Raw genomic sequence first — 27913 nt, 5'->3', positions numbered from 1 at the left:
TACAAGTTTAATAGGTGTTGACTAAGTGAAGAATTCCCTTCTAAGAAATCAATCATTGTTTCCATCTCCACGAAGGCAATCCTTAAGTTCAAACTAGTATGTATTTCAACAACTAATCTATGGCTCTGAACCTTCCCTAGTGCTATCATAGCTATTGGTTCTTTAAAGAGACTTAAGCACTGAAATGGAATTGACTTTTGGACCACAGAGAAATGGAGGAAAACATAAAGATATCCAGGAATAGGGGAACGAAGAGATGCCCAGAATCTCCACTAAGTCTGTTAAAGAAACGTTCAACAATGGATTTAGTAGATACCATGAACATCACAAACAGAAAATGCCAGGATCTGTTAACAATCTTGAATCTATAAGTAGTAGGTTGGTGATGAGTCAGAGTTACTTTGGAATGTCCTAGGGAAACTATTTCAGGGCTTTGGGCTACAAATAAACATTTGAGGGAATAAAGTTATAGTATCTCCCAGAGCAGTCACATTCAAGAGAGCTCTGGCTCCATGTGGCACGATTTCTACCTGCCAGGGATGTATAATTCCATGTGGGAAAGGTTGTATGCATGTACTTAAATGCTTCTAGAATTTTCTATGCAACAGTTTATCCTGTGTCCTTACTTCCTGGATCACTTACGATCTAAACGCTGCCAAAGAATACATATAGGCTCATTTAGAAAATCATCACCAATTAAATGTCTCTCCCTTTGAAATATGTACTTCAAACATTTTTTTAAATCGCACCACATAAGGATAACAACTTGAAATATGTGGTAAGATGTCAATGAGAAACAAAAATGATTTGCTACTTTGATTATGAAAGGTGGCTGTGCAAGTAACTTAAAAAGGCAAATCTAATGCTCTTTCCAATTAGATGTGAGTTTGTACCACTGGCTTAGGGTAAGTAGTCCAGAGCTTAGAAAGTCGATTTTCTTTCAGGGCGAGACCTTTGCACCTGGGGTAACTGCCACCATGTAAATGGGGCTATCTTTGGGTGGCTTAGAATCAATAGTTAGGCTGAGAGTATAGAGAAAATTATTACAGCACAAAATCCACTGACTTGCACTTTCTACATAAAAATGTTCTTTTTCATTAAACTAACATCAAATTTGGCTCTGGTTTTCTGCTACTTAACAATTCATTAGCCTCGTTAAAACAATGATCAAAGACAAAATTTTTAGAACTGAAAATAATGCTATTTTTAATGGCTTAAAAATTCTGCCCAAGTATTTTTCTTTATAGAGAGCTCTGTCTTGTCTCAACAAGACACTCGACACCAGAGGCCCTGCTTTTGGTCCTAGGATTCAGTAGGTGCTCACGTCAGAAATGGCCCTAACTGCTTGCCTCCCAGCCGTCTGAACCAGAAAAAAAACACCCTTCTAACCTGGGTCATCCTTTGAGTGAAGTTCAGAGAGCTCTCCATCTAGTTCTGCCTCTTTCTGCATCATGGCAACAAGACAGTTTTTACAAAACGGAAGCCACACGGTGCTGGATGTGCCTGCAGCATGGTTTGCCCTTTGGTCCTCATAGTGGTTCTGCATCTGCATTTTTTTTTTTAAAGTACAAACTTCCAGTTATAGTAAGTCCTGGCGATGTAAAGTACAGCATGGTGACTGTAGTTAACAATACTGTACTACGTATTTGAAGTTGCTAAGAGAGTACAGCATAAAAGTTCTCATCACAAGGAAAAAAATCATAACTATGTGTGGTGATAATGTTAATTAAACTTGTTGCAATCACTCTGCAATATATACATATATTGAATCATTATGTTGTACACCTAAAACTAATACAATGTTATGTTAATTGTATCTCAATCAAAACTAAATTTTAAAAAAGGGTTCTTTTCCTCTATCCTCACCCCACCGACTTTAAGAACAACTTTTATTTCTTTCACATAACAAAAGAAAATTAGTCAATCAAACAAAAACAAACCAAGCTTATACAATTTAAAACCATGAGCTAAGCCAATCTTTTTTAACCAACACTCCATCACCCAAAACCGCATGACTTATAAACTCAGAAACTCATGTTTCCTATACCCCTTTCCAACTCACACACAATCAGATAATTCTGGCAGAAAACATCATATGTAGAGTTAATTTTAAATTTTTAATTCAAATCTATTTCCTATTACTCCTTTTTTCTTTTTAGGGTTAGCCTAAGAGGTTTCCAGAATAATTACCCTATGATAACTTAGTGTCTATTGCCTCAAAGTGTAAACAAAATTTAAAATATTAAACATACATTTTATAACATACTAGATAAGCAAGTTTTAAAAAACTTGATATTCCCTCTACATAGACCAAATATATTTATAGATTTATACAGTTATATATTAACAGGAAATTATTTATCTTTAGTTATACTAGAATGTTACTAGTTGAAGTATATATATACTAACATACTAATGTTGAAATCTAAGATATGTTTTAGTCTTTCTTTGCTAGTCTCCTTGTATATGATAAGGTTTTATCTGGAGGGCATTTAACTATTTTATTCACAGATTTTAAAGATGATAGTAATGGTTTATAAAGAAGGAACTACTTAAAGCATATTCTCTTCCGGGCTAGAAAAGTAGTATCAGTCTCATCAGATCTTTGGTTATGAAAGTGAAAAACAAGTACCATTTCTTTACAATGGCTGCATTGAAAAATTACTAAAATCAGAAGCTGACATAGAAATGTTTGGGCACATAAGTAGACCAAACCTAGTCTCACCAGCACCCTCTCAGATTACAAGAAATTACTAAAAATGAATGTTTTAGTAAAACATAAAAATACTACATACAAAGGATGAAAACATATTTAATACAGAGGTATATACAACTATATTAATGGTAAAATGAGAAATAACTACACTAATACCACAAATTTTAGAATAATAAAAACAGACATCAAATTGTCCCCAGAAAAATGAAGTATCAACAACCTGAATGCTTCAGTTTTATGGCCAGATGGATGCATCACGTGGACGCACCGTATTCCATCTTCTAAAGCACATCAAGTCAAGTCAATGAAAGAGAATATGAACTAAACGGTAAATGCAAATCTTAGAGTGTACCCCAACATTACGTAAAGAAAAAACAGGAAGAAGCAAGAGATTTTAAAAATACCTATAGGACCAACAAAGAGATAATCATCCTATGTATTTTTGGGGGGAAAAATTCCTTCCCCACGTTTTTCTGAAGGCTTATTTAAAGGTATTTTCCCATCACAAATGACCTTTAAAAGGTAAAAAAGTAATTTCTCCTAATTAATTTAGGAATTCCCACCCCCCGCTCTGGCTTTAGGGACAGATCCAAGTTTTATGTTCACTGCAATTTTCACAATTTTTCATTTTTTGGGCGGGTGAGTGGGGTGGGTGGAGGTACTCGTTAAGAAAAGTTTTAGAAAATTACAGATAAAAAGTGAGTTATAGGGCCTTCGTGGGAACCAGAAGGTTAAGCTTCATCAGTGTCATTAACAGACTATATACAGCAACAAGTTTCTGAAAGAATTGTCTCTGCAGGGAAGTTTTATTTGGTCTGGTTTGTAAAGGTGAGATTTTTAAAAAAAAAAACAATAGCAAATCCAGTGAATGGGATAATGCTGTCACCAAAAGATGTGTCTTACCATACAAGTATCCAGATCTTCCAAACGTTCTATCTCTGTGAGCTCCTCCACCATGACGATGGAGCGTTTAACGGGCTTCTCCTCAGGCAGCTCGATCTCCAAGGAATCTTGCTGAGGAAGGGCCTTGCCACGTCTGCTGAAATGGTCGGCCTAGAGAGTCAAGACACATCCAAGGAGAAATGAAAGCCCAGAGGCACAGGAACAGCAGGTCAGCTGAATTCCAGAAGATACCTTCCACAAGGTGGCACAGTGAAGGATACTGTCTGCACTTGGTTAATGGCGACTCTTAATACATTCACACTGGAGTAAGTTACCTCTTTTATCATCTTTCTTTGGAAGGTGGAGTATTTTAAACAAGAAATTACAAAATCTCCTTTTAAACATCTTTTGAGACGTTAGTTGAAAAATAGGTAATTCATAAATGTTTGCCATGTTCGTGTAAATATGAACAAAGTAGGCATGTATTTTTGTTTTCCAAAAGATGCATTATGAACATTTTCAGGAAGCTGATGTGATTTTTTTCTGCTTTCAGTCTTCAATACAATCACCTAAATGTCCGTCGACAGACGAACGGATAAAGAAGATGTGGCACATATATACAATGGAATACTACTCAGCCATAAAAAGAAACGAAATTGAGTTACTTGTAATGAGGTGGATGGACCTAGACTCTGTCAGAAAGAGAAAAACAAATACCGCATGCTAACACATATATATGGAATCTAAAAAAAAAAAAAATGGTACTGATGAACCTAATTGCAGGGCAGGAATAACGATGTAGACGTAGAGAATACATCTGAGGACACGGCGGGGAAGGGGAAGCTGGGATGAAGTGAGAGAGTGGCACTGACATATATACACTACCGAATGTAAAACAGATAGCTAATGGGAAGCAGCTGCATAGCACAGGGAGATCAGCTCGGTGCTTTGTGACCACCTAGAGGGGTGGGATAGGGAGGGAGGGAGGGAGGCTCAAGAGGGAGGACATATGGGGACGTATGTAAGCATATGGCTGATTCACTTTGGTATAGAACAGAAACTAACACAATATTGTGAAGCAATTATACTCCAATAAAGATCTATTAAAAAAAAGAAAAAAACACTAGGAAGCAAAGAAGTCAAAGGGGAAGGACAGATCGAAGTCGCTGGATTAGACCCACAACCATAGCAACTCGGGGCTGGTCTGGACGCTGATTCCAACATCTTAACTGGAAGAAGACATCTCTGAGTCAACTGGGGAAATCTGAACATAAAATGGATTCTAACTGGTAATAAGGAATCTTTGTTGATTTTTGTAGGTGTGACTGTTTCGGCAATCATGCAAAAATCATGGTGCCAGTTAGAGACACCTTCTGAAGTATTTATAGCAAAATGGCATGGTATACGACAGATGCTTTTAAAATAGGCCAGAAAAAAGTGGGGGGGGGGGCGGGGAGAAGAGAGAGGTAGGTAGAAAAAGCAAAGACAGATCAGCAAAATATTGGGATAATTGTTAAAACTGAATAGTGGGCAGAGGAGGGCTCATTGTCATACTTTCTCTGTTCTTGTCTGTGTTTGAAATTTTCCACAATAAAAATGTTTTCTCCCCCTTGGGGAAAAAAAAAAAGTAACTGAAGCACGATGTCATTGCCACCAACATTACTGGTGGAAATATAAGGGAAATTTAAACCAGAAAAATAACTGACACAGGGTAAATGAGGAGACCACTTAGTACAAAAGAAAATAAGAAGCGTTCTTTTTTGTTAATTTTATTTCGTATTTCCTCTGAAAGAATTTCTTTCTATATCTAGTGCTCAAAAGTATCTAATGAGGGGAAATAAAATGATTCCAACCTTCACTATTTTTAAAGGACTGAAAGGAAAGAAACTGCTAATAAAATTTTAATTATTGCCAGCTTTCATTGTTTTCATGTAATAATTATCATATTTTTATTTTAAATAATCATGTGATATTTTATCACATGACTTATTAATTACCAGTGTTGTACTTTAGATAAACCTAAAAAAGTAAATGGTAAGAGATGAAACAAACTGGGCTGAAATTAATAAGCTCTAGTGCTGAGCTGATTCATCACCAGGAACTTTGAAACGTTGAGAACCAGTTGACAATTCTATGGAACCTTCGGGAATATTTCTAAACTTAAGTCGGAGAAAATATGAATGCTACTGGAATGTCTTTGAAAGCAGTATTTCATTTTGAAGGTACAATTTCTTTCACACAGCAGTTAAGCTCTCAACTTACAATCCAAATCAGCAGTAAGAAATTCAAAACGAAAGTGCATTCACACAATTCTTTTTGGATTGTAAAAAGAAAATGTCAGTACTTAGAGTTACCATATTCTTCAAAGAAGGACAAATGCAAAAAAAGTGAAAACATTCAAAGTGTCAGTGTAGTTCTCACATGCAGCCAAAGTGATACAACATCTAGTATTTGTGTCATCAAGCAGGCATCTTGAGACAGTCCCTGGAGCTGTAGGTTATCGATAAACTATTTCTATAAAGGATGCCTTATTGATTTTGTTTCTGCTTATTAAAAAAAAGTTTGAATTTTGATCTCTTGACAAGGTTGTAGCTCTTTATTGTGCAACGAACTACAAACCAGTGCTTCTTAAAATCTCTGTGGTGATGAACCAATTTTTTGTATTTCCAATTTGTCACAAACCAGTATATTGATAAAATACAATACAAATTTAAAATTTTTTAAATAACATGTGTTTGCATATTACTGCCATGTCAAATTGCTCTAGAAGTCTCTCCACGCTTCCTCTTAGTTTCTGAACTTGCCTTGTCACGGACTAGTAACCATTCATTAGTGGGCCAGCTCCAGTCCACAGGCAATACTTTGAGTAGCTAGAGACGTCCAGCTTATCTTTTAGATTTTAGAGAAGAGTCATATATTTTTCTCAAATGAATTTTTCAAAATACTCATTTTGTCTGCCTCCTCAGAAGAAGCTGTTACTGCTCCTGTGACTTTGGTGTTCTCTACCGTCACTCAACAATTCAATGCCATAGAACTGTATCTACAGCCTACACAGTTAACCTGCAATTCTCTGGAGAAAAAACACTGTCATAACTTGTTTGGGAGATTTCTACTACATCATATCACAAATATTTTCGAGACACAAGATATAGCTACTTATAAAACCTTCATCTGCACCTCAGAGGACTTCGTGAAGTTTCTGATATATTTTTCATATGCACTGATATTGGAAATATTTCTTCCTAGTTTCTACCTTGATGTAGAACCAGTCTCTAGATGAAGAAAATTTTAGTTTTTCACCTTGGTGATATCCAAAAGGCCTGGCTGGACACTCGGCAGCTATCAATTGCTGGAATGTGTCCATTTTACTCTTGCACTCTCTTTGGACTCCAAACATTTCATTTTCGTCGTGTTTTTAAGAATACTCTGTTATCAGATAATCATATCAGAGAACAACAAAAGGAGCACAGATAAATTAAATACAGGTGAGCCTTGGACTACATGGGTTTGAGCTGTGTAGGCCCACTTACACGAGAATTTCTTTTAGTAGTAAATACTACAGTACTACACGATCCGGGTTGGTTGAATCCTCAGATGTGGAAAGCCAACTATAAGTTATACGTGGATTTTCAACTGCAGGGAGGGTCCTGCCCCAAGCCCCCGGTGTTGTTCAAGGGTCCACTATAATCTAAAACAAAATTCTCAATTTTAGACCTCAGTCCCAACATCATCTCCTATCAAAATTTTTGACCTGTACGCATTTTAAATGAACAACAACAATTCTGAATACCATCGCTTCTGCTTTGCCCTGCCATTCTCTCTGGAGAAATTCTAACATGCTCTAGAACAGCTGGAAGCAACGAAGAAGAAGGAGGAAAACTAGGATTTTAACCCATAAAGCTGCAAAGGAATAAAATGCAGAAAAGCAACCACAACCCCACGCTGGAGACTGCCCTGCGTTACCGCAGACCAAACCAGGGTTAGGATAAGGGTTCAGGACGTGCACAGCACTTACCAGTTTGTGATGGCAGTGTGAAAGTGCATCCAGAATTTCATCCACGATTCGGTCAGATAGGAAGGAGGCCACTGTCAACTTCACTTCACTGTGTGAAAACCAAAAGCACAGAGTGGCATTTTAATTTGTGCAAGAGGGAAAAAAAATCACCCACCCTTGATACTATGTTGATAAGGTCAACTGTGATTTTGTTTCTGTCTTTGAAAATGGCATACAAGAATGTGCAAACAGGGCTAAGGAGTTCCAAAAATAAGCCTTAAACACTGCCATAAACACACAGGTAATAGACTTTCTTCACCAATTCCAACCTGCCTCTACAATTTCAAAACTCAACGTTTAGTGGTAGAAATAAAAAACATCTGGATAAAGACAAACTTAACGGGAACCATATGTACCATGTGGGAGGAACAATTCATCCATTGACATAAATGAAAACAAACTTGGGCTGGAGTAAATTAAGAAAATCTAGTCTGGTTGTGACGTCTTGGTTATTTCTTTCATATGCATATCCACCGCCTTTCAAAAAACTTTTTACCAGTCAAATGGTACCATACTGAACTGCTTCTGCTTTGACTTGCCATCAAGTCAAATTCACTGTTCTCTTGCCTCTTATGAACAGAAGTTATTAAAATGTTTAGTTTTAGTGCCTCTTACCTAACCTTATAAAGATGCCCAGACAGCAAGAAGTAGCTTGTAGTTTTTACTAATAAATGACTCCGCCGCTAAGGTTTCCATCAGAGGGCTGGTATTTTGGTTAGCATTTTAGCTATTTGGCATTCCCAAGAATTCAACTTCCATGTGTGTCTTCAGTCTAAATAACCCTACCTCAATGCACACATGCACAAATGTGCATGAATGCACAATACACTGCAAGGTAAATGTGCTGGCGAGATACCCACGTTCCAACATCGTCACATAATTTCAGCCTACTTCTGAAGTCAATACTTTTAAAATTTTTCGAGCAGGGAAAGGAGTTATCAAAATAAGATTATTTACTCTTAAAGCTAAAGTTGAAAGTATATTTGTGTAATAGGGGGAAATCTTTCTAACTGAAATTTGCATTGCAATGTTTCTGCTCAGAAGATTTCTGATGGCAGGGCAGAGGGGAAGCACCAACTCTTTGATGACTACAGTAAAAATTTTCCTGGGCTACATATAAAGGAATGTTTCTTTAATTCCTGTCTCTGAAACAAGGTCTCACTAGCTATTTGGTTTATCTAATACTATATTATTCCCCAGAGGTGTCCACTGATAAGATTCACCCGGGTTGCTTATGAAAAATACAGATAACTAGGTCCTACCCCAAACATCCAGAGAGGCCTGGGAATCTAATGTTAACAAGTACTTCCTCTGATGCTTTTAGACACGTTTGGGAATTCTGCTTCCTTCTAAGACTACAGAGTCAGTAGTTTGTTTCTCTTCCCCACCCCCCGCCTCTCTGAGGTCGGGAGGGAAAGTTTATTGCAAGTTATAACATCAAAAAAAGGTTCTTGGGCTTCCCTGGTGGCGCAGTGGTTGAGAGTCCATCTGCCGATGCAGGGGACGTGGGTTCGTGCCCTGGTCCGGGAAGATCCCACATGCCGCGGAGCGGCTGGACCCGTGAGCCATGGCCGCTGAGCCTGCGTGTCCAGAGCCTGTGCTCCGCAACAGGAGAGGCCACAGCAGTGACAGGCCTGCGTACTGCAAAAAAAAAAATGAACCCAAAGGGAAACATGGTGAAGTCCTAGTGGGCCTCTTTGCCTATTTATACGCTGTGCATTGGCTCAGAATATTCTGGTGATAGAAAGCAAACCGACCTCAGTCTTCAAAAGTTAGTGATTTATAAAGGTGAAAGATAAGCTTCAGAAGCAGAATGAAAGAGGGGATTACAAACAGGTACCCCCCTCTTAAAAAAAATAAAACTCTTAAAAAGAGCAGGTAACTGTTCCTCAGTAATGCAGGCATATCTGTGGTCATCTGATTTTGGAAATGTATTAAACCTATGCATTTAGGCACAGCTATATCTGTATATAGTCGCTGCCTCATAGACATGTCTAAACACATTCTGTACGAATAAAGCCAACGATAACGCTCTTCACAGCTGCCTCAACTGCATTCACAGACACTGCAGCTCCTCGGTTTATTAACATTATAAACCTACCTAATTTTGTTAAGGATATCAATTCCAGACTGCTCCAACAGGACATTTTTAACAAAGGCACGTGGGATGGAAATCTTCTCAGTGCTGGCATGAATCAAGTCTTGCCGAATGTGGGCTTTTTTCATCACATTGGGACAAAGATTCTCGGCAGCATCAACCATGGACTCAAGCAACGCCTGCAACGCAGCACAAGTGGAGACAGAGAGATGATGACACAGCCCCGGAGGCGCCCCCCATAAAACTGAAAGGTGGTTATTTATGACGCCGAGCTCTCGGAGAACAGGGACACAGCAGAGTCCCAGGTGCGACTAAGGATTCGGAGCTGCCCTGGGATGACTTGCAACTGCTGGGTGATCACTGATCGCAGGTGATCACTTTAAACCAGACACCTGGCAGATCCACGCAGGCTTCACCCTGGCGTCTGAAGCATGATGGTGTGCTAGCTGTCCTTAACACAGAGGCATTCGTGATAAGATTTACAAAGACACATATACACCAATTTACCACACCAGACTGTTCTCCTGGGTATTAGCAAATAAATTTACACATGTCCCTAGAACATACATCAAGTTAGAACTCTTGTGCAATTTCACAAATCACAGAAACCTCAAATCAGGGTGAAGCATTCAATAGCTCCATCAAAAGAGCAGTCATAGCAAACCACTACGTAACAACCGCTAGCTTTCCCCCTTTAAAAGAAAAGCTTTAATGTTCAGTAAAATTGTAATTGTTATCGGAACAATCAAAAACATGAATAACAGACAAAAATATTAACAGAGCACTTTATAAACAACATTAATAATAACAGTCAAAACCTACTTATATAGCACTTCAGAATTTTAAAAATGTTTCCGTTCATTTTATCCTTCCAAGATCTGTGAAGATGGGTACAGAAGCTATTCGTGTGATCACCGTCTTATAGTTGAAGAATGTGAGCTAAGGGAAGTTAAAAGATTTGCCTGAGATGGGTGGCACGGCTGGTAAGTGTGGAAAGGGCACCCAAGTGAGTATCAGACCTAAATTTGAATCCCAGCTGAGTGACACTGGGCTAAGTTACTGATCTCTCAATTTTACTTTCCTCATCTATAAAATGGCAAATAAAAAAGTTCTTGCCTAATAGGATTACTGAAGATTAAATGATATGACATGTGTAAGGTGTTCAGTATCGTGTCTAGCATACAATAAAAATTCAGTATATCACAGATAATGTTATTAATTTGTTTTCAAAGATGCTAATCCTCATGATAAGATCCCAGCATATACCCTGAGAAAACCATAATTCAAAAAGAGTCATGTACCAAAATGTTCATTGCAGCTCTATTTACAATAGCCAGGACATGGAAGCAACCTAAGTGTCCATCAACAGATGAATGGATAAAGAAGATGTGGCACATATATACAATGGAATATTACTCAGCCATAAAAAGAAATGAAACTGAGTTATTTGTAGTGAGGTGGGTGGACCTAGAGTCTGTCATAGAGAGTGAAGTAAGTCCAAAAGAGAAAAACAAATACCGTATGCTAACACATATATATGGAATCTAAGAAAAAAAACCAAAAGTCATGAAGAACCTAGGGGCAAGACGGGAATAAAGACACAGACCTACTAGAGAATGGACTTGAGGATGTGGGGAGGGGGAAGGGTAAGCTGGGACAAAGTGAGAGAGTGGCATGGACATATATACACTACCAAACGTAAAATAGCTAGCTAGTGGGAAGCAGCCACATAGCACAGGGAGATCAGCTCGGTGCTTTGTGACCACCTAGAAGGGTGGGATAGGGAGGGTGGGAGGGAGGGAGACGCAAGAGGGAAGAGATATGGGAACATATGTATAACTGATTCACTTTGTTATAATAAAGCAGAAACTAACACACCATTGTAAAGCAATTATACTCCAATAAAGATGTTTAAAAAAAAAAGAAAGCCAAGCTTGATCCCATTACTATTCCAGTATGAAGGGGACTAGCGGAGCATTATTATGTAAAGACTAGTCTCTCGGCTCATATATTCACATGCAGAGCACGATGCCGATGCCAATAGTACAATCTCTCATCACACTGTAGGATGAGCAGCAGAGCAGCAGGATGTTTATAAAGAGCCTGTGAAAAGCAGGAGAGGAGTGGGGGAGGCAGCCACTCGAGAAGTTTCCGAAAGCCACTTGTATCCTGACAGTGCTCTGTCCCTGTGAGAACTCTGAATAATCACTCATTTAGTACATTATTCCAAGAGAGCTACAAGCCATGCCAAATGAGTCAGTTTAAGACAAATCATTTTCCTCTTTGGCATTAAAATAAACACATTCTGTTCCAGATGGAGTAGCGGAGTCCAGCACTCCTGATAAGAACGACCTCAGGTATCAATACGCTGTTTGAATTCTGTCATGTTCATCAATATAGCGTGACTTTCTGAAAGGTCCCCTGCATGACAGTGTTCATTCAGTTGGAATGAACTCCAGACCTAAGGAGGGAAGCCTGGCTTCCGATGCAGATTCCGACGGGAAATTTCTGTGGAACGTTAAGTGCACAGCGTTAAGTGAAGAACCTTTGCAGATCTCTGCTTTCTGACCTATAAAATTATTTCTAAGGTCTCTTTCTGCTCTACAAATTGACTACTGAATGATTTTTGACCCTATAAAAAGGAATTTCATCCTGCCCTGGGCATCCAATTCGACAGATATTTTGCAGTTAATTCCCTACCACCATCTCTAGCCCGACAATTTATACTCTACAAAGTGATTTTCATCCATGATTTCCTTTGATCCACATAACAACCCTGTGAGTAGAGGTAGATTTTAGCAAACCCATTTTATAGATGAGAAAACGGAGACTCAGAGGAGATAAGTGACTTCCTCAAGGTCACGCAGCTGGTTACTGGAATAAGTGAGAAGGGGACTCAGGTGTTTTTGTCTTCTACTCTTGTTTCCTACTCCAGCCACCCTTTTCCAATGCTCTGCCCATTGCCCAAAGGTGTGTCCCTTTCGGCTCTCTTCATTACCTACAATTTTCATCCCCTAATGCTGGTACCTAATGCCACCATGGTGGATGTTCTGGTGACAGGGCTGGTAAAAAGGGGAGAAAGGATCACAGGATAAATTTGTAATGCAGCCCCTGACCACTTCTTTGTGTCTAGCCCCCAGCTCAGGTCCTTAAACAGCACCTCTTTCCAAGTCCCATGGCCCTCTACACACCAAACCATATTCTTCAACATCCATCCTTCCCATGGCTTCAAATTACTACCTATATTCCAATAGTTCTCAACTAAATGTTTACCTATAGCCACCTACACAAAACATCCAATGCATATATAATACAGCCTATTAGGAATTTCCACCAGGATATTCTACCATGGCAAGGTCAACTACAACATGTTTGGCCTCCCATTAATCCCACCTAAACAGTAACTGCAACAGCAAAATCAACCATTCTTGCAAAGTTTTTATTGTGAGGTATGGTACCAAACTAGGGCAGAAATTTGCAACTCTCCTTACACTCCACCTACCTCAACTCCTTCCACCACAAGTATCTCTAAAACATGTTACATTTACTCCTAGACATTTTCTCAAAAGTGGAAATATGCCAAAAATATTGCTCATTAGCACAGAATAGAAATCCCTGAAATATCTGGTAAATGCTCAATTTTCTAGCCTCATTTTTTGTCATATCTCTATATTCCCCTTATAACTATTCATATCCAGTTATAGGGCAGTTCCCCACATGATCCAGGCTCTGTCTCCATGCTTTCTACAACTGTTCTCTTAGCCTAGAATCCTGTTCCCCTCTGTAGCCAGAATAAATCACCTGTATGCCTCCCTACTCAGCTCAGCTCAAGCATCACCTCCTGGAGGAGATGTTCTTGCTTGTTCCTTCCACGCCCTTCACACTCCAAACTGCATTTGATGATCTCATAGCATCCAGTGGCGACCTCAGTAATCAAATGTGTTATAAAACAGTCAAGAATGCAGTAATGTGGGGATCAAAGAACGCCTTTGAGAATCGATGCACACGCATCCAGAAAAATTGGTATGAGATTTTACATATAACTTTGGAAGTTCATGGAGAGCTAGAGGCACCAGACTCCAGATACACAACTTGTACCTGATAGCAACTGTGAAGCCCTACCCTCTCTCCCCAGGGCCTAGCACACTTCTTGGAACAATCTCTAAGAAACATATAAAAAGTATTATAAGCTCAGGAACTTACTGAATGTGGGTTCTGAATAGTCCATCATTTTTCTATTGATCAAAGATAACTCACTGAAGGTGGCATTATGAAAATTTGCATAGATGTATGGGTCCATTTCTGGAATCTCTCTGTAGCATTGGTCTGTCTACCTCTGCATACTGTCCTAATTATGATAAGTCCTAATATGTGGTAGGGCAAGACTACCAACCTTCTTGTTCTTCCTCATAAGTGTCTGGACTTATGAAGAAGCCATACATTTCACTCTAAGTACTGGTTTAGCGGCATCTCACAGGTTCTGATTACTAACTACTTTATTGTTTAATTATAAATATCCTCTAATTCGAATTTTGCCTTCCCCTTTGACCCCTGGGTTACAAGTAATTTTTAAATTTTTAAACGTGGGGTTTTTCCCTTTTTAAAATTTTGTTATTAATTTCTAATTTATTTTAAATGAAACCAGAGAATACCACCTTTGAAAATTGTTGAGATGTTCTTACAGACCTCATGTCAAATATTTCACGTATCCTTGCAAAGAACTGATGGTCTCCTATTATTGGTGCACTGATCACATAGGTCCACTAGGTCACAACTGAGAATTCTATTGTTCAAATATTCTTTATCATTATAAAGAATTTTTTCAAATATTCTTTATCATTACTTTATTTACTTGATCTATCAGTTACTGGCAGTCATTTTGAAAGATCTCTACCATAATAGTAAATGTTATCAATTTTTCTTTGTAATTTTGTCCACTTACTCATATATATAAAGCCATATAATTAAATACATACACAGCTGAAATTATCTTTGGCAAATTGGATCATTTGTCATTATTCACTGATCTATTTTATCTCTAGTAATGCCTTTTTTTTTTTTTTGGCCACGCTATGCAGCATGCGGGATCTTAGTTCCCTGACCAGGGATCGAACCCATGCCCCCTGCAGTGGAAGCGCGGAGTCTTAACCACTGGACCGCCAGGGAAGTCCTAGTGATTCCTTTTCTACTGCATCGCTAGATGTTGAGTGAGAGCATTCCTTCTGGTGTGGAACTGAACCTTGTATTACAGGATGTTTAGGATCATTATCACCTGCCCATGCCAACCCAAAATAATCCCAAACATTTCCTAATGGTCCTCTTGGTATGCAGTATGACCCCTGGTGCACTGCCTCTGTTTTGGTGGTTACACCAGAAAGTTTAACCTGCATACTTTACTTCATGTCTAAAGCAGCACTGTCCAATAGAACTTTCTGAGATGATGGGAATACCTGTGCTGTGCAATATGGGAGCCACTAGCCACAGGTGGCTATTGAGCCCTTTAAATGTGGCTAGTGCAACTGAGAAACTGAATTTTAAATGTCATTGAAGTTTAATTAATTTACATTTAAATGACCATATGTGGCTAATGGACAAGACAATGGACAACCCAGATCTAATGTTGATCCCTTAAGTTTTTTCCAGAATAAAACTAGGATGTTAGACTTCTTTTACTCACTCCTAACTGACTTAGATGCTCACTTCTAGTATTTTACTTGCATTTATTCTTAATTTGACAGCAAAAATTAGACATCCATGTTGTTGTCTCATATATGATGTTTCACATTTGGCATTTTCCCTGCTCACTATTCTTTCCTGCAGCTCAGACCCTCTTTCTTTGATAATGTTTCCTTTGTCCTAAAGCATATCCTTTAGGTGTTTATTTAGTGTGGTCTACTGGCAGTAAACTATCTTGGATTTTGTTTGGATGAAATGTTTTCATTTCATCCTCATTCTTAATAGTAGGTTTATTGAGTATATAATTCTTGATCTGTTCTCTCAGAAGCATGAAGATATTATTTCATTGTCTTTTTAGCTTCCTGTCAAGAAATGAGCTGTCCTGTCCATCTTAATTTTGATCTGTTTAAAGTAATATGGCTTTTCCTTCCCTCTGGTTCCTTTTAAGATCTTCTCTTTGTCTTCAGTGTTTTCCACTTTTCATTACGATGATTCGAGACATGGATTTGCTTCTATCTTTCCTGTCTGGGTATCGCTGGACTTCCTGAATCTGAAGATTCTAGCCTTTCATCAATCCCTGAAATTCTCAGCCACCATCCCCTCAATTGTTACCTTCTCCTATTTATCATCTTCTCTTGCCTTCCGGAAATCTAATTTGGCTTATGTTAAATTTTCTCACTCTATCCATGTTTCTTAACTTTTCTTACATATTCTCCATTTTGTGAGTCTATGTGTACTACCTTGAGACAACTTGAATGAGCAGGCCCTGTATTTGAAATGTGATAATCAGATTTCCTTTTGCATGTATCTTCCAAATGATAGTTAGGAGAATCTATATTTCTTAACTGTAAAAATAACTAATGGTACTTAAACCTTGTACAATATTTGTAAAATAAATTGAGTTAATATCCTTAACATGGCAGCTATGCTCACATATTCTTGCAGTGAACAAATGACTAGCTGTAATTCATTACAAGCAAATACAACTTCCACACTGAAGTGCTCTGAAATTTCTCTTTCTTTTGCTTTGGAAAATATTATATAAAATGTAGGAAAATAAGAAAACTCAGAGAACTCTCCCAGCAAACTGAGTTAGTACTTGCCAAAATGCCACCTACACCCCTCAGGCCTCATTTCCTTGGTAAACCTGATATTTACCAGTGAAGCCCTGGTATTTCACAGTTGAAGCCCTGAGGGAAATGAAGCATTTTCAAGGCCAAAACAAGCATTCTAAAATTTAAGTCCAGAAGGGGAAAATGAAAGTTCCCTTATGTTAAAACATTCAAATCCCAACATTCAAATCCCACTTATTCATCTATGATTACCCCAGGAATAAATGTTAGGATGAAAAACAGGGAAAACAGGAGGTGAGTTGTCATTTAAAAACACCTAAAACAGGCCAGTCCAGAGAAAATATCACTTCGTTTCAAAGAAGGACTTTCTCCACACTTACTGCTTTCTTCTCCTCCAGGAAGTTTGCTAAGGCTGGCTCTTCCGGCCATTTCTTTGGCTTTTCTGAACTAGTATTTTTTTGAAAGATGACTCAAAGAGCTATTTGAAATTATTCTTATCCAGAATTCAAAATGTGTACTGCTGGCCATGATGCAGGATGAGTAAATATTAAGGATAAAATCTCCCTAATTATCTCGAGACCAAGACAATCCTGCACAAGGAGGCTCAGTCCCAACAAATTAGGTGACTTGCTTGGAGCAAACAGCTAGTAGCAAACCCAGGTCACAAATCCAGGCTTGCTAGTCCCATTTTTTTTAATTCACTACAATAAAAACATATTTTTACAAAAAAGTACATACACTTTAGCTTTTGCTAGTATAACATGTTAATCTTAGAGAATTTCAGAAATAGAGAAAGGACTCTTTTTTAACCAAACAAAATATAATACTACTAGTGAAATAAATTAGGACACAGTCGTTTAATTTAAGAAACTGAATATTGATTGTAGTAAAAATACATTCTTTTCCTACATAATTTTAAGAAAATCAAGGTGCTGGAAAGCTATATAAATAGATAAATGGGGATTTTTTTTTTAAATCATAAAATGATGTCCACTTGTCAGATCAACTGGAAGGAAAAAGAAAGGAAGTAACTGTCTATAGTCTGTTGAAAGTATCAAAAACTGTGAACTCAGTGAAAGGGAAATTAATAAGTAACATTTAATTAAGAAGTTGTGGTTGAGGATTTGCTTTGATTCATGCCAGAAGTCCCTGAAGGGAAGAGAAGGGAAGAGAACTTGCAACTCAAAAGGATTGAGAGTAAAGAAAACAAGGGAGTGGGGAATAGAAAAAATCAGGGCATTTGGGAGCCTGGGACCTCAGAGACAGAATGAGAGAAAAGCAGGTGATGACACTTGCAAATAAGGAAGCTGTAATGAACGGAGAACACTGGTGACACTGACAAGGGGCCAGAAAGGTCAGCCTCAAAAAATCTGGGGAATGTCTATTTACAGAAAAATATTTTTGGTCCTAAATATATTGTTATTATTTCAGGCTTTTAAAAATTCAAGTGCCTTTTACTTTAGACCTCTGCCTTCTACTCCCTTCCAAGAATGACTGGCAAGATCAATTCCAACCATCTGGTGTGCTGGGGAGGAAACGGACCAAAATTTCAAGGGATAGCTTGTGGTTTAGACCAGTTGAAACAAGTGCCCGTAGGAAGCTGTTTGACACAGGAAAGTTCCAGTTGCAACGTTTCCTGCTGATTTAAATGACAGCCCATTCTTAGTATATAAGGAATTCTTACAAAAACTTTAAAGGAAAAAGGCAATAGATACAAATATGTAATTTACAAAAGAAGAAATACAAAGATAAAACTACTTGAGGCATCGCTGGCTACTAAAGAAATCCAAAAGACAAAATGAGATTTTTTTTAACCTGTTACACTGACAAATATTAAAACGTTAAAATGCTTAGTATTGGTGAGGGTGTGACAAAACAAGCAACTGGGTACACTACTGGAAAACAGTTTGTGAATACATACGAACGTATCAAACGTGTGTACCATTTGGCCTCGGAATGGATCAACTACAGGCATTGACTCTAATAGGATTAATCAGAAATTAGAAAATAAATTGTGCTGGCTGTGAGATAATAGAAAATATATATTGGTCTCTGCCCCCAGTTCCTGGCACAGAGCTCCCGAAACCCTTGTAATTTCCTAAGTGATAAGAACACTAGGGGCATCTTTTGTTCTAATATTTGGTCCTTGATCCTGGTTCCTTACACAGGGCTCCTGAAACCCTTGTAATTTCCTGGGTGATGGGGGTGTCTTTTGCTTTATTGGGTGGGCTCTTGGATGGCTCCTGGATGAGGGCTGGTCACCGGAAAGACCAAGCCATGATTAGAAGCTTGGAATTTTCAGCTCCACACCCCCCTCCTAAGGAGGGCTAAAAATGGAGTTAATGACTGGCCACGCCTACATGACGAAGCCTCCATCAAAACCCCAAAAGGGGCTTCCCTGGTGGCGCAGTGGTTGAGAGTCCGCCTGCCGATGCAGGGGACACGGGTTCGTGCCCCGGTCCGGGAAGATCCCACATGCCGCGGAGCGGCTGGGCCCGTGAGCCATGGCCGCTGAGCCTGCGTGTCCGGAGCCTGTGCTCTGCAACGGGAGAGGCCACAACAGTGAGAGGCCCGCGTACCGCAAAAAAAAAAAAAAAAAAAAAAAAACCCAAAAGTATGGGTTCAGAGGGCTGGTGAACACGTGGAGGTGTGGGAGAGTGGTGTGCTCCAAGAGAGCATGGAAGCCCTGAAACCTTTCCCACATACCTGGACCTGTACATTTCTTCCATCTGGCTGTTCATCTATATCTTTTATCATATCCTTTAATAAACTGGTAAACATAAGTGTTTCCCTGAGTTCTGGGATCCACTCTTGCAAGTTAATTGAACTGGAGGAGGGGTTATAAGAACCTCGGATTTATTGCCAATTGGTCGGGAGCTCAGGTACAAACTGGACTTCCAGTTGGTATCTGTAGTGGGGCGGGGGCAGTCTTGTGGGACTGAGCCCTTAAACTGTGGGATCTAATGCTATCTCCAGGTAGATAGTGTCTGAATTGAGTTAAATAGTAGGACACCCAGCTCGGGGGTGGGGGGGGAACCCCCCTCACATCTGGTGACCAGAAGTGTCAAAAGTGAGGCGTTCTGTGTGAAAGTAAAGGAGAGACACAGAGGAGGACTGAGCTTCTCCAGGACACTGGGACATCTATACAATGAAATACCATGTAGCCACTAAAATGATGATGAGTACTCACTGATCTAGAATTGTATTCACGATATTGTACCAAATATAAAAAAGTACGTGTAGTATGATCACATACGTAAAATTGTGTGTGTAGACAGAGAATGTTTGGAAATTCACTAAAATATTAAGAATGATGCTGTCTCCGGGATGTTTACTGTTCAAATGTTTCACAAGGAGTAGTTTCATTTTTTACAGTCAGAAGTAAATAAGCAACAAAGATAACTTTATTTTAAATGTGTAAGAAAGTATCCTTTTTACATATTTGATCCTTCATGGAGGATAAAACAAGCGCTGTTAAGTAACAACTGATCTAGCAGAACTCTATATCAACCAACCAGTCCTTTTCCTACCCCTTTGTCTTTGCTCAGAATGTATTCAAAATAACCACAGTTAAGTAAAATAAAAATGATACACAAGAGTCTCTCTGTATTGTACTACAGGAAGAAAGGGGCTTAAACGCCTAAATAATCCACAACGTTCTCTCCCACATTAATTAAATTTACAAACAGAGTAATTAGCATGTTGCAAAGTTATGACTGAGTTGCTCATCAAATCCCGCTGAGCTACAGCAATTGTGTTCTCAGAAGAAAACGAACCAAATAAACACAGAAATTTAGACAAGGTCTTTTTACGGCATCCTTGAACAGATTGAAAATGATGAAAACTTTCGGAAAGTGAAATGTCTTCTGCTGTAGCTGTTTTTTGAAGTTACATTAGGAAAAAGCTGGTCTTAGGTTACTCTCGTTGCTTAAATTTCAAAGACTTTTTTTTTTCAACCTATGAGCCTATAGACAAGTCTCTGCTACTTTGGGTGCCTTGTAACTTCGTTCTAAATCCCTCTTTAATCTTTCAACCAGCTTTTTACCTAGTGGCAAACTCTCCATATACGCAGCAGCTTGGCACTGTAAGCACACAGCTCCGTCATCTCTCCCATTCTCTAAATCGAATGTAGTAACAGGAGATATTTTTTCGCGAAGCAGACTTCTCTTTCTAAGCAAAAATCAATCTTTCCCTTATCAGTGACCACCTGTCATACGTTAAATACGGTTAGAGATTTACCATCAAAAACAAAATTGAATTTGATAGGTTTTACTTGACCTTATTATGCAAAAAGTTATTCCAAAAACTACAGATGAAGCTGGGAAAGGACGGTATTCAGTTTTTACTACACGTGCACACGTGCACGCACACACGCGCCTATAAAATATAGGATAGCATGGTATGAAATGCTATCATACATAGTTAAGTCATAACGATTCCATTTTCCAAAATAACAGAAACCACAAACCTTGAGTTGTTCATCTACAACTCTCGTAACTTCTCCGGCCATCGATTCCAGGGTCTCCTGAATTGGACTGGATAACAAGCCACTGGCTCCCGCCCAAGATGCACCACCAGCGTGGTATAAATTTGGTAACAACTGTAAGAAAAATAAAAGTAACCTCTCCATAATAAATATTTAAATAAGCACCAAAGTCACTGCAGAGTTCATAAAACAGGGTCGAGAAATACTAGAGATAAACGAAGATCGTCTTGATGAAAGGCCCTTTATACCAATTAAAAAACTGAGGTCCAGCTTTAAACCCAGAGGAACAGTACCTTACCTGTTTGTGCCTTAAAGTCTTCATCTCGGGTGTGAGAGTATCTGACTAATCCACAAGATTCCTCCTACTTATAAAATTCAATGATTGTGTGATTCTAATAGCAGAGCCTGGACCAGATCCCAGGTTCCCTGACTCCCAGTTAGTCCTTCCTCTACGAAATCACACTTTGGGGACCACAGTCTAAGTTGAGAGAAGCTTCCTTTTAGAGGTGACAGAGGAGAGTTTCGTGCTATCAGTTTGGCAGTAGAATCATGTGCAATGAGTTGCTACTCATTGAAACTACAACTACCTCCCAGTTACCTAGAACCTGATTATACCCTTTGTAAATCACACTGGCCCTCTGCTTTTAATTCTATACAGCCGGCTGGCTGTATCCGAGGCTGCAGAACTCGCGGATGAGGAGGCCCACCTGTGCTACACCACTTTCTATATAAGGGATTTGAGCATCCACAGATTTTGGTATCTGCAGGGGGTCCTGGGACCAATCCCCCCACAGATTCTGAGGAACAACTGTATTTTGATTATTGGTAATTAGCACGGGTACAGAAAGGAGGCAAAGACTAACTCAGTTCACCTTGCCACTTGTTAGTAACCTTGAAATTGGGTAGAAAAGTAAATTTAGTTAGAACTAGTTTCTAAAACTAGTTTAAAGTCTTTTTATTCCACAGGACTCATGTAGCTGGAAGTGAAACTCACCGTTTTAGAGTTCTTAGCATCACGCATGAGCCTTTCTGCTGATTTTAGATCTTCCTGGACAGCATCTCCCCCACAGTTTCGTAAAGAGTTGAGATGATCTTGTACTTTCACACATATTCTGTCAATCATCTGCTCCACACATAACAAGGAGAGCAAGCACCCAAGTCAGCACAGCCAATGTTCAGACAAAAGGAAACACTGAATGAGGATGAATACTTCTCCTAACTGGAATCTTCAAGACAGCTTATAGCCAATTATTAATTTATCTATTTCTATAAGAAACCTTTAGCAGCGTTAATTCCAAACAAACATGTAAGGGGTTTTGGTCCCCTCTCCTGCCTTAGGAAATGCAGCATGTAGAACGAAAGTGAACACTTCTTGGTGATTCAGAATCTCATAGCTACTCAGTGACATTTTGCTTGATAGTAACTCTCCTTCATTAATTTTTATTGAGTACCCTCTATGTGTCAGACATAGTGCTGGGTACTGAGGAAACAGAAAAAGGAGATGTACAATTCTGAGGCAGCTGATGACAAAATGATGCCCACAGCCAGTTGGTCTCAATATTATGGAAATCAGAACATCCCTGGAAATTAATATTTTTTAATTAGTTCAATTATATCAGGTAATTTTCTACCAAAACAAGCATAAGCTGAGGTTTTATTATATTAACATAGGCAATAATAAAGTTAATAACATCTAGTTTCTATTCTATTAAGGTCCTTCTCCCATGTTAATTACATCTGAATCACTTTCAGATGTTTCATGGATTTAAACATAAAACCCACAGGGTAGTGGCAGATCACTACTGTGGACAAAAACTAGTACAGAAGGGTAAGATTATGCTCTATTCTATTTGTATGTATAAAGAGAAACGTGAACAAAGCTAAGACGTCTGAAGAAAAAGACAATTACAGTGTGGTTTTAAAAGTTTCTCCAATATTTTTTTAATAGATCTTTATTGGAGTATAATTGCTTCACAATACTGTGTTAGTTTCTGTTGTACAACAAAGTGAATCAGCCATATGCATACACATATCCCCATATCCCCTCCCTCTTGAGCCTCCCTCCCACCCTCCCTATCCCACCTCTCTAGGTCATCGCAAGGCTAATCTCCCTGTGCTGTGCGGCTGCTTCCCACTAGCCATCCATTTTACATTTGGTAGTGTATATATGTCAATGCTACTCTCTCACTTCATCCCAGCTTCCCACCCCTCCACCCCAGGTGTTCAAGTCTATTCTCCATGTCTACATCTTTATTCCTGCCCTGCCACTAGGTTCATCAGTACCATTTTTTTTTCTTTTTTAGATTCCATATATATGTGTTGATCAGAGCTGCAGATTGTCTATTCTTAAAAAAAAAATCATTTATTCCCCAGAGACCCTACATATCAAGTCGTATCCTTCCTGATAATTCATTCAGCAGAGGTGACGATCCAGCAACAACCTTTTTTATTTAAATTCACACTTCTCTATTTAGTTTGAATTATTTGGTATAACAGCTATAGGAAGCCAAAATGAGCCCTCCTTCCCCCATAAATTCCACCATAATAGAAACTTTACTACACTGCTCAGCAAACTGAAGGTCTGATTATAGAGCCCGCATCTACCTGCTGCAGTATCACCGATTCTCCTGCCTTTCTCTTTTAAAAAATCAGGTTCGTAACGTCTACTCCATCTTCTTTTCTAGTGTATGATGAAGACAACCCAGTAAAATAACATCACTCAAAGCACTTAGTCTCTTGACAAAGGGTCAGTGATGCTAATGTTAATGTATGACCTCTAAAAATGGTTCGTTATTCACCTGACCCAGAAAACTCCACAAAATCATGCAAGTCGAGAGGTTCAAATCCTCGCGTTCACTTTAAGAACACTTGTGAAACTGCCCAGGCCGTTAAGGGTACACATATCCGAAAGCCACCAAGTATCTGAAGGATGTCACTTTAAAGAAGCAATGTGTGGGCTTCCCTGGTGGCGCAGTGGTTGAGAGTCCGCCTGCCGATGCAGGGGACGCGGGTTCGTGCCCCCGGTCCGGGAAGATCCCACATGCCGCGGAGCGGCTGGGCCCGTGAGTCATGGCCGCTGAGCCGGCGCGTCCGGAGCCTGTGCTCCGCAACGGGAGAGGCCACAACAGTGAGAGGCCCGTGTACCGCAAAAAAAAAAAAAAAAAAAAAAAAAGAAGCAATGTGTGCCATTCTGCCATTACAATGGTGGAGCTCGTAGGTGTGCCCTGGCCAAACAATGGGGCTGGACGCAGGGTTGGTGGCCCAAAAAAGAGTGCTGAATTTTTACTGCACATGCTCAAAAATGCACAGAGTAATGCTGAACTTAAGGGCTTAGATGGTCACTGAGCACATCCAGGTGAACAAAGCCCCCAGGATGGGGTGTAGGACTTACAGAGCTCATGGTCAGATCAACCCATACATGAGCTCTCCCTGCCACACTGAGATGATCTTCACTGAAAAAGAACAGATTGTTCCTAAACCAGAAGAGGAGGTTGCCCAGAAGAAAAAGATATCCCAGAAGAAACTGAAGAAACAAAAACTTATGGCCTAGTAATAAAAGACACAAAAAATAAATGCAAATAAAAGTAAAAAAAAGAACAGCTCCTATGACTGTAAAATGTACTGAGGCTACATAAGTGAACTATGTGCAACTCTCATAGGAAAAAGAAGTTACATGAATAATGCTTCTCATATAATAATCATCTCCCTAAGCAAAATCTAAGCTTATAGGCAGGGATCACATCTTAATTTTCTGCATTTACACAGAGTCCTGAAGAGAACTATGTTTTTTTTAATCTTAATTGATATAAATTCCAGCTCTTCCAACTATTGTATTGATCTGTGCTTCCTGAAACAAAAATGGTCATCAATAATTCATATCTCACCAAGAATGAATACCTAATTTCAAGAAACAAAATGAACCCCATACTAAGAAAGGAACTGATATACATCTGAGGCCACAAAAGACTAATTTGAGAGGCATGTGGATGTGGTACCATAAAATTGATCATCTTTAATAATCATGAGAGACCAGAGACCCTTGAAGCGTGTGCCATTAAGCGTACACCAAGGAGAGAGGGTCTAAATGAACTCAGCAAAATGGTCTTTAAGTAGAACTTTTAAAATCACATCCAAAAGAAACATAAAAATTTCGTACTTCGATTCAAATAAGACATTAAATCTCACAAGTCTCAAAGGTTCTTCTGTACACACACTTGCTAAGGTTCAGCACAGCCCAACAGATCACATTCAGATGCTTTGCAACTAAAGACCTCAGGGCCCAGAAAAGTGAAACTATTTAAGATGACACAGAATGATTACACAGAGTACCAACTGGAGATTTTGAAAACAGGAAACCAAGGATTTTGACTCTCAGTTCATATTCAAGTCCCTAAGATACACAAATAAAAACAAAGGAAACTGCAGTCTGAAAGACTGTCATCTCTTTGGTTATCTCATGAAAGACCTCAGGGTAGATGATTGCATTTGGGCTCTTGATTTTCAACTCCCTACTTTACCCTAAGCCCTAGTGTCCCATTTTCTAAAGCACCCCAGGAAAGTTGTTAACTGCCATAGTTTGAGAAGCTCACTTTTTTCCAAGGAAATGTACTTGGACTTGGTCTTCTTTGAGCCCTCATCTGTCTTCCCATGTTCTTCTACAGGTCACATGTCTTCCCCCTTGAGAGCACTCTGAACAGTCACAAGCTCTCTTCCATGTGACAGTCTTGCCCAGTCTTATCTTCTCTAATCTTTTCTTCTTCAGGATTAACATTCCCAGTTCCTTCTACCATTCTACTGTGACACCACTGTGTGGTCCCTGACTGCCACCTCCCCCTGTCCACCCCAGGTCACTTCTCTGAATTCTCCCTCCATCTAAGACCGTCACAAAACATGCCCCCCCGCTCAATAAAATAGATTGTAACACAGGAAGAGTGGATCAGTAAGCTGAACGGGGCTACCACCTTTCTTAACGTAGAAAATATACTTTCATTTATGTGGTATAAGTCAAATTGGCTTCTTTGGCAACTAAATCACACAGCAACTCACATGTCACTTGGTGGTGACCACTTAGGCTTTTCCAAACATACTGGGCTATAGAACCCAAGTGCAGAACTTAGAACCATTAGCAATAAATGCTATCTTCGGTTGCTTGCAACTTGTTACAACCGTTCTCAGTCCCAGCAAATAGCTTACTCGTGGAAAATTTTATCTTCCTCCACGTCTATTTCTTTATTCAATTCAAAAGAAATATACTCAACACCTTGCACGGAATGAGATACAGTCCTGAGTAAGATATACCCTTTGCCACCAAGCAACGTAAAAATCTAGAAGTGGAAAGACATATTAACAATAACACAAGATATAAAGTTTGCATAATGTAATATCCACAAAGACAGGCACATTTTGTTCACTGCCAAAGCTCCATCTCCTATAATAGTGCCTGCCATATCACAGACCCTTATAAGCGTTTATTCAATGACAAAATAAATGACAGAAAGTTCTAAAGGATTTCAGTCAAGGGAGGGATCACATGTAGCTGATGCTGAAGGTAGCTTTTAGACTGGGTCCTGAAAGATTTCTACAAACTGAGAAAAGAGAAGGGAATTTTAAAAGCAAAGAATGAACATAAGCAATGGCATATCCAGACACTTGTGATTCCTATTTCCTGATTAGGAACAGAGGTACTTTATTGTGGGAGATCAGACTGGAATGCTGAGTTGAGGCAAGATAGTATAAGACTCAGGCACAGGTTAAGGAGTTGAAACACCATGTACAAGGCATAGAGCATCTATTCCCCCAGCTTCTCCCACAATTGTGAAGATCTAAAAATTCCTTACCCCGTAACACTCACAGTGACTCGGCTTCCCTGATACAAAGGAAAAGGGCTGTAAAAAGCACAAGGAGAAAAGAAGATATACAGACTGCCAACAAACACATGAAAGAATGCTCAACATCATTAATCATTAGAGAAATGCAAATCAAAACTACAATGAGATATCATCTCACACCAGTCAGAATGGCCATCATCAAAAAATGTAGAAACAATAAATGCTGGAGAGGGTGTGGAGAAAAGCGAACACTCTTGCACTGCTAGTGGGAATGTGAATTGGTAGAGCCACTATGGAGAACGGTATGGAGGTTCCTTAAAAAACTACAAATAAAACTACCATATGACTCAGCAATCCCACTACTGGGCATATACCCTGAGAAAAACAGAGTTCAAAAAGAGTCATGTACCAAAATGTTCATCGCAGCTCTATTTACAATAGCCAGGAGATGGAAATAACCTAAGTGTCCATCGTCGGATGAATGGATAAAGAAGATGTGGCACATATATACAATGGAATATTACTCAGCCATAAAAAGAAACGAAATTGAGCTATTTGTAATGAGGTGGATGGATCTAGAGTCTGTCATACAGAGTGAAGTAAGTCAGAAAGAGAAAGACAAATACCGTATGCTAACACATATATATGGAATCTAAGAAAATAAAATGTCACGAAGAACCTAGTGGTAAGACGGGAATAAAGACACAGACCTACTAGAGAATGGACATGAGGATGTGGGGAGGGGGAAGGGTAAGCTGGGACAAACTGAGAAAGTGGCATGGACATGTGTACACTACCAAACGTGAAATGGATAGCTAGTGGGAGGCAGCCGCATAGCACAGGGAGATCAGCTTGGTGCTTTGTGACCACCTAGAGGGGTGGGATGGGGAGGGTGGGAGGGAGGGAGACGCAAGAGAGAAGAGATATGGGAACATATGTATATGTATAGCTGATTCATTTTGTTGTAGAGCAGAGGCTGACACACCATTGTGGAGCAATGATACTCCAATAAAGATGTAAAAAAAAAAAAAGCACAAGGAGACATAGAAGATGAATAAACTAGTCTTTGCAGTGCTTGTAAAAGAAGACATAGGAGGGAG

General features: G+C 39.2%; 1 protein-coding gene across 14 annotated transcripts in view; it reads right to left on the bottom strand.

Moving 5' to 3' along the window:
• CARMIL1 (capping protein regulator and myosin 1 linker 1) overlaps positions 1-27913 on the bottom strand; it is a 434292-nt gene that overhangs the window by 50102 nt on the left and 356277 nt on the right. For all 14 annotated transcript variants that reach the window (XR_002178325.3, XR_002178324.3, XM_073810414.1 and 11 more), the window contains 5 exons: positions 21980-22108; positions 20968-21099; positions 9754-9929; positions 7614-7701; positions 3620-3769 (listed from right to left, as the gene is read on the bottom strand). Coding sequence is in view for 12 of the 14 variants with exons in the window: in XM_073810414.1 (XP_073666515.1) it covers positions 3620-3769; positions 7614-7701; positions 9754-9929; positions 20968-21099; positions 21980-22108 (675 nt within the window). In the remaining 2 variants the exon portion in view is untranslated. The remainder of the gene's footprint in view (positions 1-3619; positions 3770-7613; positions 7702-9753; positions 9930-20967; positions 21100-21979; positions 22109-27913) is intronic.

Source organism: Tursiops truncatus, chromosome 10 (assembly GCF_011762595.2).
Source record: "Tursiops truncatus isolate mTurTru1 chromosome 10, mTurTru1.mat.Y, whole genome shotgun sequence".
NCBI lineage: Eukaryota > Metazoa > Chordata > Mammalia > Artiodactyla > Delphinidae > Tursiops > Tursiops truncatus.
This window is presented reverse-complemented; position numbering and strand designations above follow the sequence as displayed.